Source organism: Fusarium graminearum, chromosome 3 (genome assembly GCF_000240135.3).
Source record: "Fusarium graminearum PH-1 chromosome 3, whole genome shotgun sequence".
NCBI classification, from domain to species: domain Eukaryota; kingdom Fungi; phylum Ascomycota; class Sordariomycetes; order Hypocreales; family Nectriaceae; genus Fusarium; species Fusarium graminearum.
The window spans coordinates 1,061,900-1,086,745 of NC_026476.1; the positions used below are offsets into that span (position 1 = coordinate 1,061,900).

The window sequence follows — 24,846 nt, forward strand, 5'->3', positions numbered from 1 at the left end:
AATCAAGAAATCAATCTCTCTCCAACCATGACGAACATGTGCGTCACCGTCTTGTCTTGACTCTTGCTCTGGGGGCCTCCAACTCCAAACCATGAGATAGCTTTCTTTTCTCAACAAGCTAAGCTTAGCCAGCGCATTGAACAAAAAACAACCACTGGTGATTAAAAAAATTGCATCGTCGTCAGCTTCGCCACAAGCAGGAAGAACAATAAACCCTTGTCTGTCCAGTGCTTTGCTTGTTGAATCTCCATCCAGAGGAGGCAAATTTCTACTACTGCCTCTTTTTCTTCACCGGCTTCTTGTCTACCCGTGCGGCCTCTTTCCAACAGAAAATCTTATAATCATAGGCATCCGTCATGCTGCGATAGTCTCTCTTGCGACACTTTTACGGCTCTTTTGGCACTCAATCGGTTTCGAGCATCTCTCGACATAAACATATCCGCATTCCAAAGCAACTTTACTCTCTAACCAACCACCCACCATGAGATTGTACCTCCTACCGCTCTCCACGCGGCGAACGCTGCTCTATGCGAAACGACTCGAGGTCACCACTGCGCCACAGGGTCGGACCTACGTTGACAAGGGCACCGCATGGGCTGCCAGGACGTGGGCGCAGTGGGAGAAGATGGAGTCGGGCTGGAAGCGCAAGGTCGTCGACTACGGGAACTACGCCTTTCGGCGCATCCCCTACGAGGAATGGGGTCTCAAGTCGGTGCCGCCTCTGTCTTCGCGACGTCGTGGTGAGGATATTCAGGGCAGAGGAAAGGTCGAGCTGTGCTTCCCGAGCTCAGTAATACCGACCAACAAGGCTGAGGGCATTCTCCAAACTCTTGCGACGGAGCGTCAGGCTCTTCATAAGAAGAGGCTCGTCTGGTGCATTGTGGGCATGCCGATTACCATCCCATTTGCGCTGATACCCATGTGAGTATATCGTGCTATGTCTTTGACTTTGCTTTTTCCTAGATCCCACTAGCTAACATCGGGCAGTATCCCCAACCTCCCCTTCTTCTACCTCGTCTACAGAGCCTGGTCACACTACCGAGCAATTGCAGGCGGCAAGCATATCCAATGGCTTCTGGAGCACAAGCTACTACGGCCATCCCCATCCGAGAAGCTCGACCAGCTCTATGCGCTGCATGCCCCGCCTGCTGAAGAGCCGGACAACAAGGAACGCACTCTCCTCACCCAAAAGGAAGTACAGACCTTTTCCGAAACGCTCAATATGCCGGCTCTCGAGGTCGAGCTTGAGAGAGCTATATGGCAGGTCGAGCACGCCGTTCTAGACCCAGATCCTAAAAGCCCACCCAAGGAGAAAGCAGCCGGTACAGCGGCTGAGAACCCAGGGTCCACAGAGCCGGTGGAGGAAAAGTATAAAGAGAAGAAGGATAAATGAGTAAAGAACGATTCATGTATAACTTTGCACGATGTATGATATCTATGCACATAGCTAGTACGGGGTAAGGGGATGGTGTATTGGACTGGGGATTATGATTGTTTTTATTCTTGGTATGGTCAAACAAATATTGTATTGTATTAGAATGGTGTGAAGAAAAGGAAAAGGCAGGCGTAAAGACGCGGGTATATCTATAGAAATCTCCTCCCAGAAACGCCGCACCATCAAAAGACGGCTCACAATCGCAATTCTCATAACGGTCATTATTCTTGTCACAGCTATTTTCGTCGCCGTGAAATACAAGTCATAACGACTCGGCTGCTCTCAGAGCGTCGCGGACCTTGAGGGCGGGTAATAAGCCGACGAGGCCCATGGCGAGAAGCATGCGTCTTGTCTTGAGGCATGATAGATCGGGCAGACTGATTCTGCTGGCGATGCGATGGGCGTCGGAGAGGGAGAAGTTGAGGCCAAAGTTCTTGAGGCCGGGCATTGAAGGACAGCAGTTCTAGGGAAGAGATGTCAGTGTGTGGTATTTGGAATGGTGTGGAAAAGAAGAAACTTACTCTGTTCTTGGTTTCTCTGATAACTCCCAGAGCAGCAGCTTCAGCGTACTCGTACTGAGTAACCTGAGCACTTAAAACATGTTCTCTCCATGCATCAGCAGCCTTGACACGAAGGAACCGCTGAGTGAGAGTGTGGGATCCAGGAGGTCCTCGTCGACCAGCTCGACTGCGTCTTCGACGAGCAATACGGACAGCTCCATATTTGTTGTCTGGTCCATGGCTTGTGGGGTTGAGAGGAGAAGGGAACACAGGAGCGTATGAAGACGCATCACGGTAGTTACAGGCAGTCATTGTTGAAGGCTCAGTTATTTCGGTGCTGGTATGTTCGTGATGATCAAGAAACCCTTTGTTTGAAAGATGGTGGAGAGATATGGAATTCTTTCGTCCTTCACAAGAGGGAGAAACGATGGAATATTGGTAGGATATATTCTTTAGGGAGAATGTAAAAGACGAGGGATAATAGTGAGTAGTAGCTATCATCAAAGAAAAAGAGGATTCTCGCAATCCTTTATTCAATTCCTCACGAGATAGAACAAGAGACTAGCTTGTGTAATTCGAGACACTGGACATCGTCTCCAGGGGCTGGCTGGATCCTCTCTCCCAACTAAAACATTGGTGTTCTGGATCAGAGGAATGCTCTTCTCTGTCGCGTATAAGTCGCGACCCTTAAACTAAGGAACCCGAATCCCACCAACTGAGTTTGTGAAGATGGGATCGTCGTCTCACTATTCCGTTAGTCAGGCACAGCGACTCAGATCATCAACACGTTGGCCAAAGTGAATGCAGCAAATAAAAAGCAATAAAAACGCGTAAAAGTAAAAAAAGGAGAGGACCTGCAGGCCCCAAAGAGTGCTTGCTTGAAGAGACAAACCTTCATGTAGCCTAGCTAGCACCTGCATTGCATACGAGACAGAGGCTAAGAAAGATTGTGACGAGACAAGGTAGTCAGGAACGGGCGAGACATGCAGCACTTTGTTGTGGAGATTATTTTGGTTTACACAGTCTAACAGCATTTATTTCCCACCTTAGTATGGAGTGGCCAACATGGTACTAAGGTTCGGATATCTATCCCTTGACATCGTGGGCGGGGAACAGACTAAAAAGAAGGGGAACGAGAGCTGTCGATAAATCGCCAATATTATTGGCTTTTCTTTCCTTCACTTCTCCCTCCCCCACTAGTTGGACTAAAAAGACTCCAAGTTTGCCCTGCCCCTTCGGTTCTTTCGGTTCATCGAGACAGAAAGAGAGATGGAAGAGACATGGTATCACCATTGTCGTAGTGGCTCCCCCCGACCTGCCCAGATAATGAGAGCTAACTTGGACATATGTGGGACGTCACAAGTTCTCGTTCTGGGCTGATCCAAGACGAGGGCGAGAGAGAAACAATGGTCTATTCATTCGGCCCGCGGTTTAGTAAAAACACACAAAGGCCTGAACCCGAATCAAAAGACGAGTGGGGACGTGTCGAGCCAAATAAAGAAAGGGCCCTTCAGGTCCAAATATTGGTTTGGAAAGGGCATCACTTGTAGTGTAGTAAGTAGTGTCTGTAGTATATCGTATCCATTCAAACGAGTGACCAAGCCGTCAGTCTCCAACGCCGAGACTCCCCGCCCTCCTCTCAAAAGTGTCGATTACTGTATTACCCAATGTCTTTGTTTGTTTTGATGAAAAAGAGAAAAAACAGAGGTTGGTACTCTGAATATTAAAAGAAAAAAGACGAATCCAGAAAATAAAACATAATATCGGCCCCGTCTTTCTTTCTATCGTCTAGCCTCTACCTTATGAGATGAAGGTGGCCTCGGTGAACATGACACCCTCTTCGACGATCTCCTCGTCGCCGATCTTGAGCTTCAGGGAGAGCTTGGGGTGGTACTATAGATTATCTCGTCAGCAAGGGGGTTCCCCAATGGTTCGGTTGTTCGGAAATTAAATCAACAGGGGAGAAAAAAGAAAGGAGCAAAACTCACCTGGTAGATGTAAGGCTTTGTGCCGGCTGCTGCTGCAACAATCGTCTTGACGAAACCAGGGACCTCAGCCATGACGTCAACTCGGTCAACTCGCTCGCCGAGAGGTCCTTCAATTGAGGCCTCGACAGGCTTTGCATCCTTGGTCGCACCAGACCAGGTGTACTTGACCTCACTGGGCTCGGGCCACTCGTTCTCGGAATCCTTCTTAACTTGAGTGTGAGTAGCCGTGCTCATGGCGCCAGCATGGATGATCTCGCCATCCTTGACGATGCCACCCACGTTGACGAGGGTTGAGCCGTATGATGGGGTGCTGGTAAACTCCATCATGATAGCTGAGTAGGTGGGACCCTGGAAGTTGACAAAGTTCCATCGACCAGCGGCATGGTGAGGCTTCATGCCCTGGAGGGCGTAGACGAAAAGAGCCTTGCCCTTCAAGTCGATGGGACCCTCCTTGGTAGTGATGGTACCCTCGGAGACACAGCGAGGCCAGAAAGCATGCCTGATGGATCCCCATGGGTTGTTGTGGTCGGTGCCGTACAGGGTTGTGCCTGTGGTGCCAGCCTGGAAACCAGGGGTAGAGCGGGTGATCTTCAGGTTAACGATGGCGTCCTGGCTGTTCATGCTCTTGATGGTGTAGTAGGTGCCATCCTCGGACAGCTCAACGGCGCAGTCATCGGCGTAGAAACTCGTCTTGTCCTCGTTAAAGTCTTGGTTGTTGAGAGGTGTTGAGGCCCAGAGGTGGGGCTTTGTAGGGTCCTTGTCGAAGACCTTGCAGTTGAACTGGCAGGTTGTTCGAATGCCGCTTTTGCACATGTTAGCTGGTGACAGTGGTACGGATTCTGCGGAACATACGCAACGTTGCTATAGATGACCTGGGCAAGAGCGATGTAACCGTTGTCGGCAGTGATGTAGAAACTCTCAGTCTCGACAGAGGTCGAGTCCATGGCCTTCCACTTCAAGCCATCTCGAGTGACTTCGGTGTAGGGAGTCTTTTCGGCCTCGATGGCAACAGACTTGATGGCAGAGGGACCGTAGATGGGCTCCTGAGTGCCGGCGACATTGGCCAGTCTATAGCGGTCAGTATTTTGTTTTAGAGTATGTGGTGATGGTGATGCATAGTGGGGTTGAGAGGGTTGATAGAGTCGATACTTACTGTTGCTTAGCCCAGTTGAACATGATGACTTGGTTGAGTGATTGTACTTGGGGGATAAAAAAGGATAGAGAGAAACAGGAGGTTGAACTGTTTCGATTCGGTAGGTGAAGATGATGGGATGGGAAGATGGGTCGAGAAAGGAAATTCTGGGGACTATGTTAATTAATGACCCTGTCCTAAGTGTACTAAGGTACGGCATTAAAGATGTCACTTTCACACCGCTGAGCCTGGCGCCTGGCCTGTTTGTATGGATGTGGCGTGGAGGGGTACATAATGTGGCTGTTGTGCCTGTCCCTGTCGATGATGTGGGGAATGACGTGTGTGTGTGAAAACGCGTACAACGCGTCTGTCTATACGACTTTTTTTGTTACCATCTTTTTGTTAGTGATTGGGATTCTACGGATCATATGTTTGCTTTGGTGAGTTGGATACATGCCACTCACTAGGTAACTCTAGAAAGAAGCAATTGTTTGAAATTACCTGCCTCTTGTCTCTGATTTCCTGTCGCTCCGCAGCTTCCGGAGCCCACTCATTAAATCGACCGGCTGGCAATTTCAGCCTCAAATTTGACATGGTCCCATGACGGTGGATTTACCCTATAGACAAAACGGGAATTAGAAGCATAAGCATAACTAGTTAAGTTTTCAAGGATCTTGTTCTAATGTGTTGTTTATGAAATTATACATGCTTCCGAATCAATGCTTTGTCCGGTCAATCGAGTCGCTTCACAAGAAGGAATCCAAATGTGATCTGCATCTCTGGGCCCTAGGGTATCAGAGGAATTGGCCACTGGAACCATAAGAGACGAAAATGGTAGGTCAATTTTTGATACATATTCTAGGCTTCTTAGACTACTTATTTTTATACCCCAAGGCTTGGGAGACCAACTTTTCTATCCGCATGTCTGCTGCGACATTGGATGCATCTCTGGGGTGCAAAATCCCAACAATATTCAGGCCTAGACTCAACATCAGCCAGTCGATGGGTGGTCATTTAATTGATGATCGAATAATGATCATTTTACTAAAGCATATTCGTCACTGTGAATAATTTTCTGTATCTGTAACTGTAATTTTATTTTTGTTCAATCATGAATCAAAGGTTAGCCAAGCCAATCTAGCCTAGGTGCTAAGTCAGCGCTCGCTTTTTTCATGGCCGTGATAAGATATCATATCTCAAAAATCAGTATCGATAAAAGGCATTCGTTATCTTGGATCTGGTAACGGATTTGATATTGAATACGCATTGTTTCAAGCAGCAGTTCCGTAGTGATTCTCGAATCGAGCACCTCAAGACAGGGTCTAATTCAAAAGGAATGCCCATGCAACCTTTAACAAAGTGACCAATCAAAATGCGCACAAACTTATTACGTGCAGCTAAAAGTAAAAACTTTGGTCGGCCCGCCCGTCATTATAAGGCAGGATCGCACTGAGGCTCAGTGCAGTGCGCGACGCGGTCAGTCACTTATTTCTCAATCGCAAACATTGCCCAGCGCATAATCTTTCTCTCACTTACATCAACCTTGCCATCACCTTTGCTTCTGTTATTTGGTGCAGCAACATACAGACACTGCTGATCTGCAATCACTACCATTTCTCAAATTTTTGTTCCAATACAATCACACACCACTCAATCGACTTTGCGCGTCACGACATAATCGCTGATAAAGTCGAATACCCATCTTTATCGATAGCATCCCATACCTCCTTCCCGGCGACCATTGAACAAAATGGAGGAGGACGGGACGCAAAATCTTGCTCAGGCAGCACTTGATCCAATCTCCAGACCAGAATCGACGTCGACAACCGCATCAACTTCTCTACCACCACACGTACTCCCAGGCATCTCAGCACTTGCTGCTGCCAACGCGGCCACCGACGTTGCAACTCAGTTGAGGTACGGACACCACCTGTAAATACACCCATGCACATACACTCGACAAGATGCGCCGAGTCCCAATCAAGCCCCCCAACAATATCAGCCAGCCTGGCTTTTTCATGTGCAATTCAACTAACCCTTGTCTGCAGAGCTTCGGCTGCTCCATCGCCCGCCATGTATCCTACTGCATCGCCTGCCGCGACGAGTGGGGGATCTGGAAGTACCATGGTAAGTCTCGATCATGTTTCTTTATCGCAATCTTATCAGCACCCGTGGAGAGAGAGAGTCGCATCCATTCTATATTGCATGTCACCACCGCACTGCAATCTTATCTCGAGAGCTACGTCCCATTTTTTTCGCAGCAATTACAACCACCTTTGGCTTATCGCCCACCATTCATTCGGTCACGTGGCTTATCTTTCAGACCTTGCCACGCTAGACCACGTCAGGATTCGGAGTGGGTCTTTACTGCGGGCTTATCTGGCTTATCAAGCCAGTTACGTTGCAGCCAAAGATTTTTACTCCATCCTCTTATCGTGGCCGAGATAATAACCAGCACTCTCCCTCCCGCTTTCGCATCTACTCACTCTATGTTTATGTTCAACAACCGGCATTATGATGGCAACTAATGGATCAACGCAGCCTACCTGCCATAATTGCAGTACCTCTACAACCCCGTTATGGCGTCGCGACGAATATGGTGCTGTTCTCTGCAATGCCTGTGGCTTGTTCCTCAAGCTACATGGTCGACCCCGTCCAATTTCCCTCAAGACCGATGTTATCAAGAGTCGCAACAGAGTTAAGACCATGCGCCCTGACCTGGCGAATAAGAAAAAGGTCAGTTCGATACTTTCCGATATCCTACTTGCCACTAATATTCTCCAGCAACAACAGCAGCAGCAGCAAGCTGCAGCACAGGGATTCGCCACGACCGATGCGAACGGTTTCGATACTACTGCTGCCGCACGACGAGCCTCCCACAACAAAGCGAACGGCCACGATGGAGATTCTCCCATCTCCCGCACTGGCACCCCCTCGATGTATGCGCATCACAACATATCCTCCTTCATGGTTGAAGACCCATACCAGAGTAGTTTTGTCGCAACTGGAGAAGGCCGTGCGACATCGCCTATGAACGGAGACCGCAAGATGGATGCGCCTCAATCTCAGGAGCAACTCATCGCGCAAAATTCAAGCCTTAAGACACGGGTCAGCGAGCTTGAAGTAATCATAGAGCTTTTCCGAGGTCGTCTTGCCCAGTTGGAGCAACAAGAAGCCACTGCTAGAAACAGTCAACAAGTTGCGAGTGCCGAGCAAAACCAATTGCGCTCCGAGCTTGACGCGACAAGAGAGAGTGAGGCTCAGCTACGTACACAACTTGAAGACAGCCACCGACGTGAGAACAGCTTGAAGCGACGCTTGGATGAGCTTGAGCTTGAGTTTCAAGCGGTTCACCCGATCGGCTCAGACCCTGATGAGCGACCTGCCAAGAGACCTCGTACTGTCGATGAACCCTACAAGACTCAATCAGAAACAGACATTGAGGCCGCTGCCGAGGCACTCATCGCTTCTGAAGCATCTAGACCCAACGAGACGGCCGAAACTGCCCGTTATGAGGCTACTGAAACACCCGAAGTATCACAGCCCTCGGAAGAGACTAAGGAAACCTACCCTTCCCCAGAGACAGAGGATGTTCCTATCGACCCTGACATGCCAATGATGGACGACACCCCTCAATCTGGAGAGAAAGTAAAGCCTGATGATGCCAGTGTCCTTGACCCCCCTGCCGCCACTGATGCATCTTCCGAGGCCGTTGAAGGTGCACAAGGTACTGCGTCTGAAACTGCGACTGCGTGAACAGAGTGATTTTCAGATCGTTTCCATCAGCGATATGTTTTCACTCGACGTTAGACTTGAGGGTTAACCACGGCTATTCATCTTGCAGAACAGTTACCTGAGCGCATTGTCGGATTGATAGCAAAAGTACCCTAACATCAGTTATGATTCAACTTGATTTATACCCCACACGCGAGAGGCGTCGAACGCCCTCGCTTTGCTTTCATGATATATACCTCCTAGCAGCAAGGGCAGCACGGACACAGGCGTTACGGCACGTCGTTTCAGGGCGACAAAAGATTTGGGTGGAAGCATAGTGTTTTTTAATGGATGAAGAGTAAAGATGAACGCATGGTTTCGAACTTGGTCTTTGAATTGTTACATTCATCGGACTGCGAACCTAGTGGGATTGTAGTCATTGATTGATAAAAGCTCAGCTGCCTAATGAAAATTAGACTTTGTTTTTGTTCAACCGTTTTCACGTGTTGTCTCACGAACCATGTATCTTATCGGAAGCACAAGAAGTATCTCTGAAAAAAAATACGTCACCCACTCTTTGGCTCGGAAGCAGTAGCATGATATTTACCAATTCCTCGTTGAGCTTTTTGCCAGCGGTGGACAGTTTACAAAACTGCCAGTGCTTGCCAGTGCTTGCCAGTGCTAGACAGTGCTCAACAGTGATTCATCCTGTGGTCACGTGGTTGGGCGACGGAGCTCACAGAGAAATGATGTATCGCGACTGAGCTGAGCGCTCAAACCAACACCATAACAACCTCACCTTTGTTGCACTGCACATCGTTCGTCATTTTACAAAACCAAGATTGTTCAAAGAATATACTGGCCATTATTCTCCGTTTTTTCATTTTTATTTAAAAGCGTCAAGTTTGATATTGAAGCTTACTTCGGTTTGACTACCTATACACCACACCACCTTCACGCACATCATCAACAATGCCTACTGTACCCTCACGCGGTGGCCCTTCGGGATCGTGATCGATGCCCATCCCTAATACTTACGTAGGTGGAAGCGTGATGGCCATGCAGAAGAGGGGAATCGGTCGACCTGCTGGTCATCAGAGTACCGGCGGTAAAACGATTCTGGGTGGCAAACGACACCGGTAAAGCCTATCATAAAAAAGAAAACGAGACGTCAAACTGATAATACTTTCTTTTTTGTAGCAAGATCTTGCGAGACAATATCCATGGAATCAGTATGTTTAGTTACCTCACCTACCCTGCATGCCAAAGATACATTTGCTGACCGTATCATTCTAGCCAAGCCCGCTATTCGGTTTGTCAAACTCGAGGATCGGAAGGGAGTTAAAGTGCTGACAGATTACATCTAGACGACTTGCTCGCCGCGGTGGTGTGAAGCGCATCTCAGCAGGCATCTATGAGGAGATCCGCACTGCGCTCAAAGCTCGCCTGGAGACTGTACGCATATCCGCCCTTTTGTGCATTCACTGTTGAGACAGCCACTGACGGCATATTAGATTCTCCGAAACTGCGTTATCTACGTGGAATACAGAAACGCCAAGACCGTCACCGTCCAGGATGTAAGTAGCATCCCATTAATGATGGTAGAAGAGCATCGACTGACCCAGTAAACAGGTTATTCACAGTCTAAGCCGCATGGGGCGCCCTCTCTGGGGGTTTGACCTCGAAACATACAACCCTAACAAGTAGCTTTGACGCTGCTGTGTTCGTTCGTTTGTTACTGAGCCTTTTTTATTGCAACATGGTGTTATAGCGTTCCGGTGAATGATTTCGTCTTTGTTTATCACAGTTGAGAGGATGATACCAGAAAAGGTTGTTGTTTACGAGTATACATGAGGGAAGCGTTTGTCATACAAAGACAGAGGGCACAGGATGTTTAAAATCAAATAGTTGTTTACTATTGATCATGATCTATATCATGAACGAATGATTACGAGCTTCTTAAACGATAGAAATATGGGGTATCTCAAGTGACAGTACAGGTAGGTGAGGTATAAAAAAAAAAAAGTAAGAAAAAGTAAAGAGTAGTGCTCCAGCCATTAAATGCCCCCCCTCCTGCATATTCCCATCTCTCCTGTAAATCAGAGTCTATACTGTAGCACGACCCGTCGTCTTCTAGTGGTATCTTTGTGTGATTTGTTGATTGCTGTTTGTATCTTCTTTCCGTCGGCTGCATCATTTTCTGGGGTATTTGTTTATCGCAGTCTTGGTATCTTCTTCTCATCATCGTCCGTTCATCCCCCTTCGTCATCTCGTATTGTCATCGGCTTTGTCGAATGGTGACACCGTCGAAAGGGACCAGAGTATCCCGGCGTGTATTTTGGTTTTGGTTCATAAAGAACTTCATTTACCTCCTCCTCTTGAGGAGGTCCCAGTTGGACAGGATGCCGTCCAAAGCTCTGGTAGCTCGAACCTCGTCACGTCGAAATGGTGCATTGAAGATGCCAGGGAGCAACATGGCGCTGTTGGCGTGTTCCTGAGCGAATCCAATTTCGGCATCCTTTCCACACTTCTCCTTGGTAACGCGCACAGCTTCCTGAAGCAGGTCCTTTCCGACACCCTTTCCGCGGTAGTTGAGGTTGGTGGTCCACGCACGAATAACACCCTTGCCTCCTCGGAGAGAAAGCGATCGTCGTCGTCTGTGGTTGGATGTCTGGTTTGGTTCAAGGCGAAGAACAAGGGTTCCGATGATATCTTGGTTGAGACGGGCAGCTAGCAGGGTGTCCTCCTCTCCATCGTCAGATCGTAGCCAGTTCCAGCGCAGTCGTTCAGCCAAAGAGATGTAGCCACTAGCCAAGTAACGGATACCCATAAGGTAGCTCATGATGACACCGCATGAGACAGTCATGCCAAGTCCAGAGTCGCGAGAAACACCGCTGAAATGGTAGATAGAAGCAAGGGCAGCTGATAGACCGGCAAGACAGACTGGGTGGAAAACGAGGTTCAGCGAGGCCCGCTGGCGCATCTGGGCAATCGAGTCGGCGACAAGGCGCATGCCCTCGACCTTGTCTTGGGGCTTGTCAAGGACCTCGAGAGACAATGGCTCGACGTCTTCATCATCGTCGAGTCCAAAGTATGGAGTAGAAGCTGCAAGCGGAGAAGGCGACGGAGGGACGAAAGAAGAGAAAGGTACTGATGGACCAAATTGTGGAGTGCTAGTGGCCGAAACCATTGCCGAGTGAAGGACAAGATTGGCACGCAGGAATGTGAAGAAAGCTGTTGATTGCGATGTTAGTCATGATGGTTTGCTTCAACATCTTTGTCTTGCTGAGTTGTCTCAATGCCTGATATTTTGAACATGAGGAACACCGAAAACGAACTGCAGGAGTCCACTCTCTGTCTTCATGCTGGCAAGCTGTATACGAGAATAGCTTCAAATGTTGAATATTGAGCTCGTACCAATCAGCCCTAGGCTAGATGCAGTATCGTCGTGTGCTCAACCCTGAGGTTATACTGACTAGGGTAGGTAGGCCTTGTTGGTGACCATGGTAACCAAGTGACAGGGTCTTATACAGGGTCCAAAAGACAAAGAGCATGACGAAAGCAGAATATGAGGAGAAAGAAACTTACCAGCGCTTGTCTTCAAGACCGGGACGGCACCTACTCTGTCGACCACGGTGCTTGGGTGGCAGGTCCTCAAGTCGAGCTCTCGAATGGTCATGTGCTGAGGGCTCTCCATGGTGGTGCAGGTCGCCATGGCTGGAAATGCGTATTAGATGAACGTTATGTAGGTAGATGAAGAACAATAGGATAAGAAGTATAAATATGAGAGAAGGAGGCCAGCCTTCAGCAACAAAGTCGACCGAAGAAAGGATAAGGGTATCAAATAAATAGTATATATAATATGGTATGATTATAAAGATGAGATACTGGTTTGTTTTAAAAACAAGAGATCGAGCGAGGAAGAGGGAGAGATGAGAGAAATAGCTCGAGACAAGTCCGGGGAGGACGAAGAGATTTTCAAAGTTTCGAGAAGGCAAGGTAGCAACTGGGGTCAGGGTCGTCAGCTCCTGCAAGTCGATGAATAGGCTTGAACGACCCGACGCTCTGGTGGCCGTAGCGTCCATTTCCTTTTCGAATGCGACGCGACAGACTCTGCATTAAGATCCTTGCATCGTGCGGCGCTGTCTGTTGCTGTCACGGGTGTCTAAAGCCGGATCCCTGGGCCCTTGGCTTATCCCTGGCGGGTGTTGGGCCCGACTCCGTTTCCAACCAGCTCTGTGACTGTGACTGTCTTGATCTTTATCGTGGGAGGCTAGACAATGGAAATGCCTCTATCTACTGTAGGCTGTAGCGCCAATGCGGGATGGTGGGTTCGCTCCTCCGTAGAGGGTTTGTCCATGTGGTAAAGGTGGTGCTGGAGTGACTGGTGGTTGCGTGACAAAGTTGAAAGATACGCTACTATCTGGTCGAGCGATATCAATGATTGTTGGTCTAGAATTGTGAGAAGGATTCCATGTGGTGGTGTACTTGCCGCAAAGCACATCCAGTGCTCGCTGCTTCTTGATATTGTACTGTGCCTATGCACGCCACGTCTTATCTCTTATTCTGGCCCAATCACTGGTAGAGATATTGTCTTTTGGTCTGCAGTGCCGTTAATGCTCGACAGCAGAGATGCTCTTTTCCCCACTCGGCGACAATCATCAATAACCAAACCTCGTCAGAGACGTCGTCTTTTTGTTGAATGACACAACAGGGGCCTTTCAGCCTTCAGCCCCTCATCTCCACTTGGCTCCCAGCAACAAACGACAGGAGCGGGGAGCCGAGACGACGAACAGCCTAGAGCTCGTTAGTTCACCGTTGGTGTGTGCCCTATAAACTCATAGTCCAGGTTGGCCCATGCTTGTAATCGTAGTTCGACGGGCACGCGATGGCCAGTGATTCTAATTTGATTTGATCCATGTCGGGTCTGAGCTGCTCGATTGAAATAAATGCTCAGTTTCGTTTGCTTTGCTTCTCCGGGGCAAGTTCATGTGCAGCCGAGTGAGGCATGACAAGAACTCGAGGTCAAGTGTGAGTGGACACGCTGATAACCTGCCTGCCTGAACCAACATTCGCAATATGCGGGTGCTTGAAACTTTGAACAATCGAGCGATGCGACATGATGTACGATGATCCGTCCAGTTATCGCTCGAAACGTTAAAAGACCAGATACTCAACGCTCAACACCCGGTTCCAACACGACATATCCCGTAGCGGCCTTTGCTTTGTTGCTGGATCGTCAGGGGCCTCTAAAATCAAATCGAATTCTAAGAGCTGAGCAGTCTAGACCTGCGGCAATGGTGTCTCCCCATCGCACTAACCGTGCCGGCGCCGATGTCTTGACGCCATGCTTCTCACGCGGCAATAGCTAGATACGTATGTATCAGTCGGTCAGTCCAATAGTTCAGGCCGACACGAAACAAGATAGTCGTGCATCACGGCCAACATTGGCGTTTGTAACGAGTTGATCGTCCTTGCTGTTGCAGACTGCAGTAAGAAACAACATCAGAAGAAACCAAGATGGTGACATTTATGTGGTGTCACCTCCACTGCTGACGTACCTAGCATCCCTGGTTGCCAAAGTCTTCAACGTGCGCCAGGGCCAGCCACAAATGAGGATAATTAGCAGTCAATTGATGTACTGTATCCGTCCTCACATCAACCGGCGGGATGTGTGGGGGGAACAACCGAGGAGACAGGGAAGATTCGTCAAGAGATTCGCGCCGCCCGCGCCTCCTCAACGTAATCCTTTGTCACCAACGGTAACAGACCGATTTGCTAGGGATTTATCGACAGGCATGTCGATATGCTTTGTGCCCTGGTCACATTTCCATCCCGATTTCCATAAAAAGTTGATGCTTCTCTCCCACTTGCCGTACTGGCACTAGTATTGGCTTTCTCGCTTTATCAAAGCTGTTGGTTGGTAATGTTTCGAGCTATTTCCCTCCGATGGAAGATGATGGCTGGTTGTTTCGGTTCACGAGCTGATCCCAATTTATGTAGAGTCAATTCTTCTGTTGTTTCTTATTAGCCTAGTCGATACCTAGACAACGACAGGCTTACGCTTCAAACTCTTGAAACGCTCGATAGTGAAACCCTGCAGAAGCATGGGGGCACGGAGCCCGAAACACTCTTGCGTGTTGCTGCGTTTGATGACTGGTGATCCATCCCCCCGACGTTGCATTGGTCCGTTAATGCTGAGATTTGCAGGGATGTTTGAAGCAAGAGAAAGACTAAAGACCCTGAAACCGTTAGAGATCAGCATGTGAATCAACGTACCAATAGTAATGACATGGTTTTTGTGTGCGAACAGGATTTTTGTAATGGAAAATACAACTTGGAGGAGATGTTTTCGAAAAGTCACATGTTCAGTTATGGTGATGAGGCAAGTACAGGCAGGCAGGCAGGCAGGCAGGCACCTTCCAAGAATTGACCCCATTGATATGGTGAATGCAGGGAGTAAACGATGGAAGGCAGTTGCCAGAATTACTGGCCTTCACTAATTCAATATTTTGCAGTTATTATTTATCAAGACTTTAAATTCAACGCTCAATATTATATGTCAAACTCCTGTATACCCAAGAAACTCATCTATCATCTTCTTAATCGATGACCAAGAATCATGCCAGCAAAAGCAATCAGTCGATAAAGCGTTCCGATCGCCACCAAAATGCCAATATTGAGCCACTTGCGGTCAAGATGGTATCCAGTCTTCTCAGCTGCGATGTCAACCGAGTAAAGATATGAGAAAGGTGCCACAAGTTGGCCAAAGTACAACTCCGCCAACCATGTCGCAGGAGACGCCCGCCATAGCCACTCCATATGCCAGTCTCGGACAGATGCCAACGGCGGTGCGGAACCGGATAGAATACCAGTAATGAGGGAAATCATAGTCGCAAATAGTGGTGCATCTTCTCGACGCACGACCATGCTTATGATACTTGCCAGGCCATAAATGCAGTAGAAGTACAGGACATTGACGAGGAACGCCAGGCCCCAGTCCACGATAGGCGTCGACAGTAGGAAGAGTGGCACGGTAAAATGCAAACATCCAAGTGCCATACGAGGAAAGACGGATACAACTTTGGCAAGGAAGTAAGCCAGTCGTGAATGACCTGCTTCAGCCTCCCTCCTGTACAAGAGCATCTCCTCAGAAAAGAGCTTGACACCAGGAGCACCTGCAACAAGACCGATGGCGATGGCGATCAGAAGAGCGAACTGAGGCGCAGAAAAGAAATCAATCGAAGTCGACAATACATCATAAGGTTCGTGGAATAGACCAACAAACATGATGCCTTTCTTAGGGTTGTTGGCAAGGCCAAGCAGGGCGCCTGCTAGCACAGCAAGACCCATTTCAGCAAAGAAAGCAGCCCTTGCGCGGTATTGCTGGAGCATAGCACGGCACAGACAAAGCCAGGCTTGTTTATAGTACGGAGCACCTCGCTTCTTGAGGGCCTGGCGCATGCCTGTGTCTCCCAGCATAGTGGATCTGATACTCCTGCGCTCATAAGCCTCCTCTTTCTTGTTCTGACGCATCTTGGACCAATGTGAGATGAGGGCTTCCTTGGACACATCGCCCACATTGTTGTACTCTCGACCGTTACCAGTGATGATGTCGGTAATCACGTCACCGTGGTTACTGTGCTCGGGGAACTGGAAACCCATGCTCTCGAAGTAAGTCTGCGACTCGGTCTGAGGGCCTTCATAGATGGTTTGTCCGTTGCCAAGTAGGATGAGGTTGTCAAACAAGTCGAAGATCTCGGTTCGGGGCTGGTGAATAATGACAATGATGGAAATACCAAGTCTTGCGATGGCCTTGAGTGTGCGCATGATGGATGATGCCGCGGTCGCATCCAAACCGCTGGTTGGTTCATCAAGGAAGATAGCCATAGGCGCCGCTGCCAATTCCATGCCGATACTCACACGCTTTCGCTGACCACCACTGATAACGGGTTTGCCAACACTACCAACCCGGGAATCGCGAACGTGTGAGAGCTCTAAGCAATCAATGACAGCCTCAACATGATCCTCAATCTCCTTGGAAGTCCAGTTGTGAGGAAGTCTGACGCGTGCTGAGTGGACAATGTTCTCGTACACAGTCAACTCGGGCAACACGACATCGTCTTGAGGTACGTAGCCTGTCAGCTTCTTATACTGCTTCATCTTGCCTGGAGTATTGTTCACGGCAACGATTCCGCCAGTGTTGCTTGTTTTACCCATCAAAACGTTGACGAAAGTTGATTTACCGGCTCCTGATCCGCCCATAACAGCAACAAGCTGGCCTTGCTCGATGGAACCAGTCACGTTCTGCAGAACAGGCTTGGGGCTTTTCTTGGGATGGAAAACAAGATCGGAGTATCTGAAAGAAAGACCAAAGTTGGTTGCCTCAGTTGCTCTTCGCATAGACTCAACAAAAGCTCTGAGTTGGGGGTTGGCTTCCAGTTCCCTTTGCTCCGCTTCAGAGCTGTAAACACTGTTGCGGTTGAGAGCAGCCTCGAAACCAGTTCGGCTACGACCCTCCCGAAATCCATATGGTGAATAAGGACTGTAGCCAGGCTGCATCGGAGCCATCTCGTGATCCACATCGTCGCGCAGCTCCTTGTACCCACCTCCAGTGATTGTCGCCTTGACAGCTCTCATGGTCTTGTGTCTCTTCAACATACCGGCATGAGCCTTGGACGTTCTCTGCCATCGTGAACGGAACATCAAGACAAACATACCCACAAGGAGAAGAATGTCGACAAGAATCAGAGCTAGCAAAGGGACATAATAGCGTTGAAACGAGGAACCCTCCGGACAGCTACTGCCGACGTTGCAAGGTGTTGGTGAAGAGGAACCAGGCTGACAATACGAGCCGGCAGGGCACCGGATCTTCTTCTGACCTTTGTCTTCGACAGGGCAATAGTAGCCTGCCTGACAAACAATCGGCTCGAAAACACCCATGGCTATATTTGAGCCATTGAATGAGCAAGTTATACCTGAAACACGTGCGACGGTGCATTCTTTGAGAGGAGGACAGGATTGGGGGAGTGAGTTGATGGTGTTGTTTTGGCCTATGTTTGGTCAGCGTATGTCTTGGAAGCTTTAATGGGAAAGCTTACACAGAAATCCTTCTCTACACCCTTCGTTCTGCCATGAAGATATATTCTGCAATTGGAGGGGGAGAGCACCAGGTCTCCAACAAGGTGCCGCATCGTAAGGAAGTTGGTCGTTCAGTTGCTGGTGGGTGGCTCTGTAGAAGCTAGTGGAAAAGCTCGACCTGTTGGTACCGGTGCAGTCTCGATCGTAGACTGTGAGTGTGTTCTTATCCTCCAAAGGCTCGAGAGATTTGCTTTTGGGATCCCAAACAAGATCTTTCCCAACCGGTGGGTTCGAGTCATCCTCCATGGGCAACTTGAGCGATCCTTTGGCATTTTTCGCTTTATACCATTTCCCGCTCGTTACGTTGTAGACGCCCTGGGTTTGGTTTCCGATACATTGCCATGCTGCTTGACCATTGTTGAAGGCCGCATTGGCTTCGGTGAGTTTGTTCTGTCCTGGTAGCGCGCGGAGACTGCACAGGCATGCAGTTGTGTCGAGGAAAGTTGGTCCTCTGGGAGCTTCACTTGCAAGGAAAGGCTGCTGCGGTACCTTTGCGTCGTCGACGCCATATCGTGAGAGAGACATTGCGTCTTCTGGTCACAGTTTCAATGTGCTGTAGAGAGGATATAAAGAACTACTCCCTCACAGTCTCTGTATCAACCTTGTATAAGAAACAAATAATAATAACAGCTCTCATCGTAGCAGCGTCAGCAGAGCGCAGACTCGCACCCTTATAAGCAAAAGTACTTGACATAATATCATTCCTCTTGGGCCTTGCTTCGAGACCCTACGAAGAAGATTCCGATGTAAAGGCTCGGACTAGGGATCTGCCATAAAAAAGTGCAAGGATAGGAATCCTACTATGGATCTAAGGGCTGTGTTTGACTGCTTGTGAGATTTTAGTCTCCCAAAGAAATCGTTTAGGGTCTCGTCAGATAGAATTATCAGAGGCGGAGCTTGTGAAGCTTGAGCTATCCATATCCATACCATTGCTGATCTCTTGGCATTTGGTCATGATATTGACATGTTCAGGCTCTGTACTACTAACCGTGTAAGCTTTGTACACCCCTGATATGCCAGAACCTAGAGACGCAGTCAGCATTTCTCCCTTTTTCATGGCAAACGTACATATCATGTAGCCAACTTACTACATAGCAGAGCCTCGAGAACATGATCAAGTATATAGATAGCCCTTTTTTACATCAGAGGCTGTTCCTGCGGGTCGGACCAGCGCCGAGTCAGACCAAATAGAGCCTAGATTGAGGCGCATTTGGCGGAGAGCTAAGGCTTAGCGAGAAAGACAAGAGAAGATACAGCATAGATAGGGCTGATTATCTTGCCAAATTACTGGACAAGAGGGGCATCTCGCATTGCTCACTCTGCTGATTGGGTTGTTTCAGGGGAGATTTGACTGGGAATGGACTTATTTCGCGCTGCAACATCACAGCCTCTTCCGTCATGTCATCTTGGATGTTCCTGTCAGCAATGCCCTTGGTTTATATATCCACAGTTATTTAAACGACTCCATTGATAAGTGGCTGATAAGTATCCTAGACAAATACCCTTTTTTTCTCTTGAGCGGTCTCGCGTTAGGGTTGTCATTGCTTTGGTCCATCTCGATGGTCATCTCGCGTTTAGTTGCCATTGCTTGAGTTATCGGTCATCTCGCGTCTGTCGGTGCCGAAAAGCGAAGCATCCAATGTCATCATGTCAGCAATTGTGTATGAATTCGGAAAGCGAATTTCAGCAGAATAAGAAAACCATGCGGTGTACATGCTACAGAGTCGTAGTTTGTCAGTCTGTGCCGAGTAAGCTGCAGATCGCTGTTGATATACCAATAGCAGCCCTCCATTGCCGTCTGATCAGCATCGCATATGCCTTGGGAATGACCGGATGTTTGAACCGGAAACGATTTTATAATACGATGCGCTGTATGACTTGACCAGGAATGGTTTGAGTCTGTCAGACGACTTATACTCAGGCCTGTAGCTTACTTGAATTCGCATCCGCATAGCTGAGGCTGTAACTATACCAATAAGACGAGCTATCCTAGCTTTGGTCGGGTTCGGCAGATATATCTCGTAAAAGTTATCCATGTCATATTTTAAATGCCTTGACACCTTGTGTGATAAGAACATTATCTGGTGATATTTTAATTGTCTAATGCATTAAATCGACAGAAGTATGATAGATACTTGTATTAGAGGGTATGAACGCCAACCTCATTCTAGCATGCTTGGTCTACATATCTTAGCCAGCATGCCAGCAAGGAATAGTCACCACAGTGGATAAAGACTACTCGATATGCCTTCACCATTTTTATATATATTAGTCTAAAGGCTGACTCTGTTGTAATTTTGTATGGTCGAATGGAGCCTCCTCTACATATAAAGCCGTGGCCAGACGAGTTGCTTTCTTCATAAGATACGTTAGAAATGTTTATGTTGTTTCTTGTCTACCCACCAAGTGCATTTCTGACACTGCCACAAGAGAACCAAAACATTCTTAAACATACAATCAGTTGTTTTCGAAATGATACCATAACAAACAAGACACCAAGAAATGCACCTTTATTCATTTCTACGTTGCCTACCCTAAACCGAATACCTTGACATGTACAGCTCTTGTTTCAAGATCATGATTGGATACACCTTGCATTGCGGTGAGTTGTCCGGCAACAGGAGCCAATACCATGCGATCCAAATCAATCGCGTTTCCTCTTCACACGTAACCTAGCTGTAACCTAGTGCCTGCTTAAACCGGCTGTGGCTTGCCTAGTGAACGAGGGGTTGTGTTGATTATCAATCCAGACTTGTCTTCAACATCACCATCTATTTGACCTGAAGAAGCGATGAAGGTCACTCAAGTAAGTTCAATCATATCTAGAATACATAGAGAAACAATCTGTTCTGGATTCTTTTGCTAATACAAACACAATGACAGCTTTGGTATTATCCCATCAAGGGCATCCAAGGCATACAAGTCCAGTCGGCGAGATTAGGACCACAAGGCCTTCAACATGACCGTCGTTTCATGCTCTGCAAGATCGAAAAGTCGGGCGAACTTAGGAAACTACAGCTGTCCGAACATCCGGAATGCAGTCTATTTCAGCCAGAAGTCATTGGCGATAAGATGCGAGTCAAGTACTTGACCCCGAAAGAGCCTTTGGTACCGTGGAAACCAGAACAAGACACTGTTCTTGAAATACCGATTGAGCCAAAACTCAAAGATCTTGCTAAAGCCGACATCAACCTCCACCAAAGCCTTGTCGTTGCGTACCGTATGGGTTCCGAATATGACGCCTGGTTCACTGCTTGCTTTGGCTTTGACACGGCACTCGTTTACATCGGTGATGGCCGACGCCCTGTGCTAGGTACATTCTCTCCCAAGTCGCAAAACGCCCCTCCATCATGGACCTCATCACTTGTCAGCTACCTTTCCGGGAAGAAGCTATCATCCGCTGAAGAAGACTGGATCACATTTTCAGATTGTGCACCGTATCTCGTCGTCACGGAGGAGTCTCTCAAGAACGTCAGAGACCGGCTATCAACATCCGACGTGGACATGACAGCCATGCGACCCAATATTGTCTTGGATGGCGAGACTGCTTGGGACGAGGACTTTTGGGCGCAGCTGGTTGTCAATGGTGCTCACGTTATCGCCCTCACTAAGAACTGTAACCGGTGTACTTCGCTCAACGTTGATTACGAAACTGGCCGCACCGCTGAGGGCGAGCGTGGCACGGTACTCAAAAAGCTCATGTCCGACCGAAGGGTTGACACTGGAATGAAATACTCTCCAGTTTTCGGCAGATACGGTTTTCTTACCAGCAAGCCTGACAATGCCACTGTGTCTATTGGCGACAAGGTAGAAGCAACGGCGCGACAAACCGAGCGCGCCGTCTGCGATTGGCCTTCGCGCGATCCCAAGTTTGCCAGATACTACCAAAAGTCCTCTGACGCAAACACAAACTTGTCTATAGTCCTTTCGTTCTGGCTGATGGCTGCGGCCGTGCTGGGATTGCTACCCTGCTGGCTCTTCTTCTCTTGAACCGAACTCTTCCTTTTTGCAACCAATGTACCAAGATTAGTGACAAGCGCACGACACCGAACTGCCAGCGTTGGAAACCGGGATTACATCGTAGAGACAGAGCAATGTATTCGACACATTTAGCCGTAAATAACTCTGCATCCGGCCGTGAATCGCCCAGTGTCCGCAATATCTCGGCGCGGGAGACCGGAGGGGTGGTCTCTTTACCTCCGACGCCGAGACGGAGCGGCTCCTCTTCGGTCTTTGCAATGTCCGTAAAGGGCCGGAGAACAGGCGGGAGGCGAGCAGTCAGTCACACGCAGCCTGTCCGAGCATCTGGAAACGTTCCATCACCCCGTGTCTAAGATTTGCCGAAGTATGGCAATCATGTTACGCAAATGGGTTATACAAGCGCCCTAGCGCAACCTGGAGTAAACGGGGCCTGGCACTTGGATCGTTGAGTGACATTGAGTTGAAGAGGCCACCAACAGACGTCCGTGATTCTTTGATCGAGGCACAAGGGATCAAGAGAGTTTAACCAGAGCACACACCAAACAAACTAACGTCCAATGATATAACGCAAGTGCCAAATCGTTGACGAAACTCACAATATGCTCGGACAATTCAAAAGCCTCAGAGCTCCGGCTACGTTCCCCGATGGGACCGTGTCGGCCGGGCGGGCGGGAGGTCGGGCCCGGCAGGCAAGGGGGGCGTATCGTTCCCTCGTGATAATTGTTAAGGTTGTCGGCATGACTCAGGATAGATCGGGAGAAACAAGCTATTGGTTGAGGAATGGAGTTTATGATGGCCGCGTCTCGAACACAACGAGCCATCGAAACACCTGCGAGGCTGGTATGTAACCATGTTAGGCATTGGCGCGGCAGTAATTTGAAACCCCTGGTCCGCGCGTCGCTGTAGATTTGTACTGTATGGGCAGAGCGAATGGGCTTGCGAGCGCTCCGTGTGCAGTGGGAACAACTTGAGACAACTTCTAACTAAGTTGTTCTGGAAGGCTTCTGGTTGAACTTTGGTTTTTTTGCGGGCCGGCGCTACTGGCATGTCGATCAGGCCAGGGCGTTGTGAAGCCGAGAATAGAAGCGCCTCATTATGACTGTTCAATTTCGGTGTCTCTGAAGTAGTGCAGAGTAGTCTTCGCTGCGCCATTGCACAGACACAGCACAGCACAGCACAGCACAGGCTACGACACTCCACGTCGTCCTCGTCACAGCCGCGGGTTTCCTAGTCGAGCATGACGCGCTTCTTCCACGTCAGCAGCAAGATACTGAGTGTCGGGATGGCCATTCGATGGCCTTGTTGGATGAGCAAGGCAGACGAGATGAGAAACCCTTGCTGCGCACAGGTTGTGGAAATAAGCCGAGCGCGAGGTGCTAAGAGAGGAGGAAAAGTGTGATGCAAAGGTACAGTATCCGTAAATAGTGATGATGCATTGTAGGTGTAAGACCCAAGGCAGGGTCTCAATACGAGCTCGAGGCGAACGATAGAAGAGCGGGCAGCCAATACACGAAAAATGCTGGACGTCGATTGACATGTGAGGAGATTACAGGATGTTGGTTCTGTCCTTCTCATCCACCTCAGTCGTTGGAGTTGGGCATGGGAATGCACCACTAGTCGGCAGCTGCGTCGTAAACTATCCAGGTACGTACAGGCTGTGTCTTGACATTAGTACCCAATCAAGCCTCATATGAACAAGATCCAATATTAGCCGCCTCATGAGCAAGGTGAGGTAAAGAATATTGGGGAAGGTTGTAATGAAATTCGATACCTTGTTCATGATTCAGTTCATATCCACAACGCCAAAAGTGATAGTGATAATTGCGATCAAAGAAATGAGAGATGAGTCAAGATAGAACATTTTCCATTAAACTAAAAATCAAACACTGACTTTCCCTTGATCGCCTGACGATATCCCCTGATTCGCCTTGTATCTTTTTTGGCTTGAGCCATAGTCTATTTCGAGCGCCAACCCAACCCCCAACACCAACCAGCCCAGCATCGTTCAATTCATAGTGTGTATCGCCTTGCGCCGTGAGCCAAACGTAAACTTTTGTTGGCTCCAATAAGATGAGATTATAAAAGCATTTCTCTTTGTTCCCTCTGCAATCTACTCAGCAGCTATGTTGCCATGACATGCTAAGACAGACCAATCCTGGGGTACAACAACCGAAACAAGAAGAAAAGGGGAAGAGGCCAGCAAACGCCGTCTTGTATGCAGAACCATAGAAAAAAGAAAAGAAAAAACAGCAAGAACCAACAGGTATTAACAAGAAAGGAAAACGTCAAAAGAGAAAAGAGAAAACGCTCATCTCATAGAGATCAGTCAGGGTCATCTGTAACAGATCAGATCTCCCGAAAAGGAAATTCGGAGCCGTGTCGTAGATTGGAGGATGCTCCCCAAGAACATGACACGTCTGAACAGTCCATTCTTGTGTGTTGATAGACAGACTTGACTTGCCTTCATTTGGGTAATGTAGGGCCAAGCGAGACCAGCGTTGGTGAGATGGGGATTCAGCAGGGGGGGGGGGAGAGGGGTGCTAGTGCTGCACACTTCCAAAAACGTGCCTGGTGGCCCTTGTATGGAATCTCCCACGTGGAACGTGCAGGGCGCTATTCCGTCATGGAAACCAGTGCAAAAAAATCAAAAAGTCGACTCAAAAACCACCGTTTGGCCGAATCCCCATTCCCCACCCTCGGGCTGACATGAATCAAGATAGGCGTATGTATCATGTCCAAGGTAGCATAGCGTGGGCAATCCTCTCGTCTTCAGGTGCCGGTCTATCGGTCGGTCGGGTATCAGGTTCTCTGTGATGTGTTGTCCTTTTTGAGGCTCAGCCCAGCTGTGCCAGACCCAAAAACTCAAGCCGGTGAGTATAAGTCAAAGTGACGTTTCGTGCGTGAGAGTTTGATGATGGGCCATGATGATGGGTGATGGGTGCCCACAAGGGGGGC

The 24,846-nt window shown here is 48.6% G+C and overlaps 10 protein-coding genes across 10 annotated transcripts; 5 read left to right on the plus strand and 5 right to left on the minus strand.

Annotated features, from left to right (window-relative positions):
* Positions 1–481: 481 nt before the first annotated feature.
* Positions 482–1,549, plus strand: FGSG_05070 (uncharacterized protein; the record flags this gene model as incomplete). Its single annotated transcript, XM_011325257.1, has 2 exons — positions 482–921; positions 988–1,549. The coding sequence occupies 2 exons, from the start codon at positions 482–484 to the stop codon at positions 1,391–1,393; spliced, it is 846 nt and encodes a 281-aa protein (XP_011323559.1). The 3' UTR covers positions 1,394–1,549.
* Positions 1,550–1,697: 148 nt separating this feature from the next.
* Positions 1,698–2,247, minus strand: FGSG_05071 (uncharacterized protein; the record flags this gene model as incomplete). The annotated part of the gene is made up of 2 exons (XM_011325258.1): positions 1,698–1,898; positions 1,957–2,247. The coding sequence occupies 2 exons, from the start codon at positions 2,245–2,247 to the stop codon at positions 1,698–1,700; spliced, it is 492 nt and encodes a 163-aa protein (XP_011323560.1).
* A 1,221-nt stretch (positions 2,248–3,468) lies between these two features.
* Positions 3,469–5,263, minus strand: FGSG_05072 (survival factor 1). The gene is made up of 4 exons (XM_011325259.1): positions 5,077–5,263; positions 4,776–4,991; positions 3,924–4,725; positions 3,469–3,828 (listed from the first exon to the last, which is right to left on the minus strand). Exons 1-4 carry the CDS (start codon positions 5,097–5,099, stop codon positions 3,736–3,738), a joined length of 1,134 nt encoding a protein of 377 aa, XP_011323561.1. The 5' UTR covers positions 5,100–5,263; the 3' UTR covers positions 3,469–3,735.
* A 2,498-nt stretch (positions 5,264–7,761) lies between these two features.
* On the plus strand, positions 7,762–8,811 carry FGSG_05073 (GATA type zinc finger protein Asd4; the record flags this gene model as incomplete). The annotated part of the gene is made up of 1 exon (XM_011325260.1): positions 7,762–8,811. One exon carries the CDS (start codon positions 7,762–7,764, stop codon positions 8,809–8,811), a length of 1,050 nt encoding a protein of 349 aa, XP_011323562.1.
* A 1,011-nt stretch (positions 8,812–9,822) lies between these two features.
* Positions 9,823–10,476, plus strand: FGSG_05074 (uncharacterized protein; the record flags this gene model as incomplete). Its single annotated transcript, XM_011325261.1, has 6 exons — positions 9,823–9,908; positions 9,970–10,001; positions 10,039–10,081; positions 10,137–10,224; positions 10,284–10,346; positions 10,402–10,476. 6 exons carry the CDS (start codon positions 9,823–9,825, stop codon positions 10,474–10,476), a joined length of 387 nt encoding a protein of 128 aa, XP_011323563.1.
* Positions 10,477–11,134: 658 nt separating this feature from the next.
* FGSG_05075 (uncharacterized protein) lies at positions 11,135–12,484 on the minus strand (the record flags this gene model as incomplete). Its single annotated transcript, XM_011325262.1, has 2 exons — positions 11,135–12,003; positions 12,358–12,484. 2 exons carry the CDS (start codon positions 12,482–12,484, stop codon positions 11,135–11,137), a joined length of 996 nt encoding a protein of 331 aa, XP_011323564.1.
* Positions 12,485–15,363: 2,879 nt separating this feature from the next.
* Positions 15,364–18,435, minus strand: FGSG_05076 (uncharacterized protein; the record flags this gene model as incomplete). The annotated part of the gene is made up of 2 exons (XM_011325263.1): positions 15,364–17,822; positions 17,871–18,435. 2 exons carry the CDS (start codon positions 18,433–18,435, stop codon positions 15,364–15,366), a joined length of 3,024 nt encoding a protein of 1,007 aa, XP_011323565.1.
* A 1,049-nt stretch (positions 18,436–19,484) lies between these two features.
* FGSG_12679 (uncharacterized protein) lies at positions 19,485–19,988 on the minus strand (the record flags this gene model as incomplete). Its single annotated transcript, XM_011325264.1, has 2 exons — positions 19,485–19,673; positions 19,845–19,988. 2 exons carry the CDS (start codon positions 19,986–19,988, stop codon positions 19,485–19,487), a joined length of 333 nt encoding a protein of 110 aa, XP_011323566.1.
* A 475-nt stretch (positions 19,989–20,463) lies between these two features.
* Positions 20,464–21,900, plus strand: FGSG_05077 (uncharacterized protein; the record flags this gene model as incomplete). Its single annotated transcript, XM_011325265.1, has 3 exons — positions 20,464–20,512; positions 20,697–20,716; positions 20,794–21,900. The coding sequence occupies 3 exons, from the start codon at positions 20,464–20,466 to the stop codon at positions 21,898–21,900; spliced, it is 1,176 nt and encodes a 391-aa protein (XP_011323567.1).
* Positions 21,901–22,490: 590 nt separating this feature from the next.
* On the plus strand, positions 22,491–23,271 carry FGSG_05078 (uncharacterized protein; the record flags this gene model as incomplete). Its single annotated transcript, XM_011325266.1, has 2 exons — positions 22,491–22,731; positions 23,051–23,271. 2 exons carry the CDS (start codon positions 22,491–22,493, stop codon positions 23,269–23,271), a joined length of 462 nt encoding a protein of 153 aa, XP_011323568.1.
* Positions 23,272–24,846: the final 1,575 nt, after the last annotated feature.

Coding starts and splice junctions, on each gene's coding strand:
- FGSG_05072 (XM_011325259.1), bottom strand. CDS start 5,099: ATGTTCAACTGGGCTAAGCAACA. Junction 4,992..5,076: donor TTCAACTGGGCTAAGCAACA/GTAAGTATCGAC, acceptor TGACCGCTATAG/ACTGGCCAATGTCGCCGGCA. Junction 3,829..3,923: donor CAAAGCCTTACATCTACCAG/GTGAGTTTTGCT, acceptor GATAATCTATAG/TACCACCCCAAGCTCTCCCT.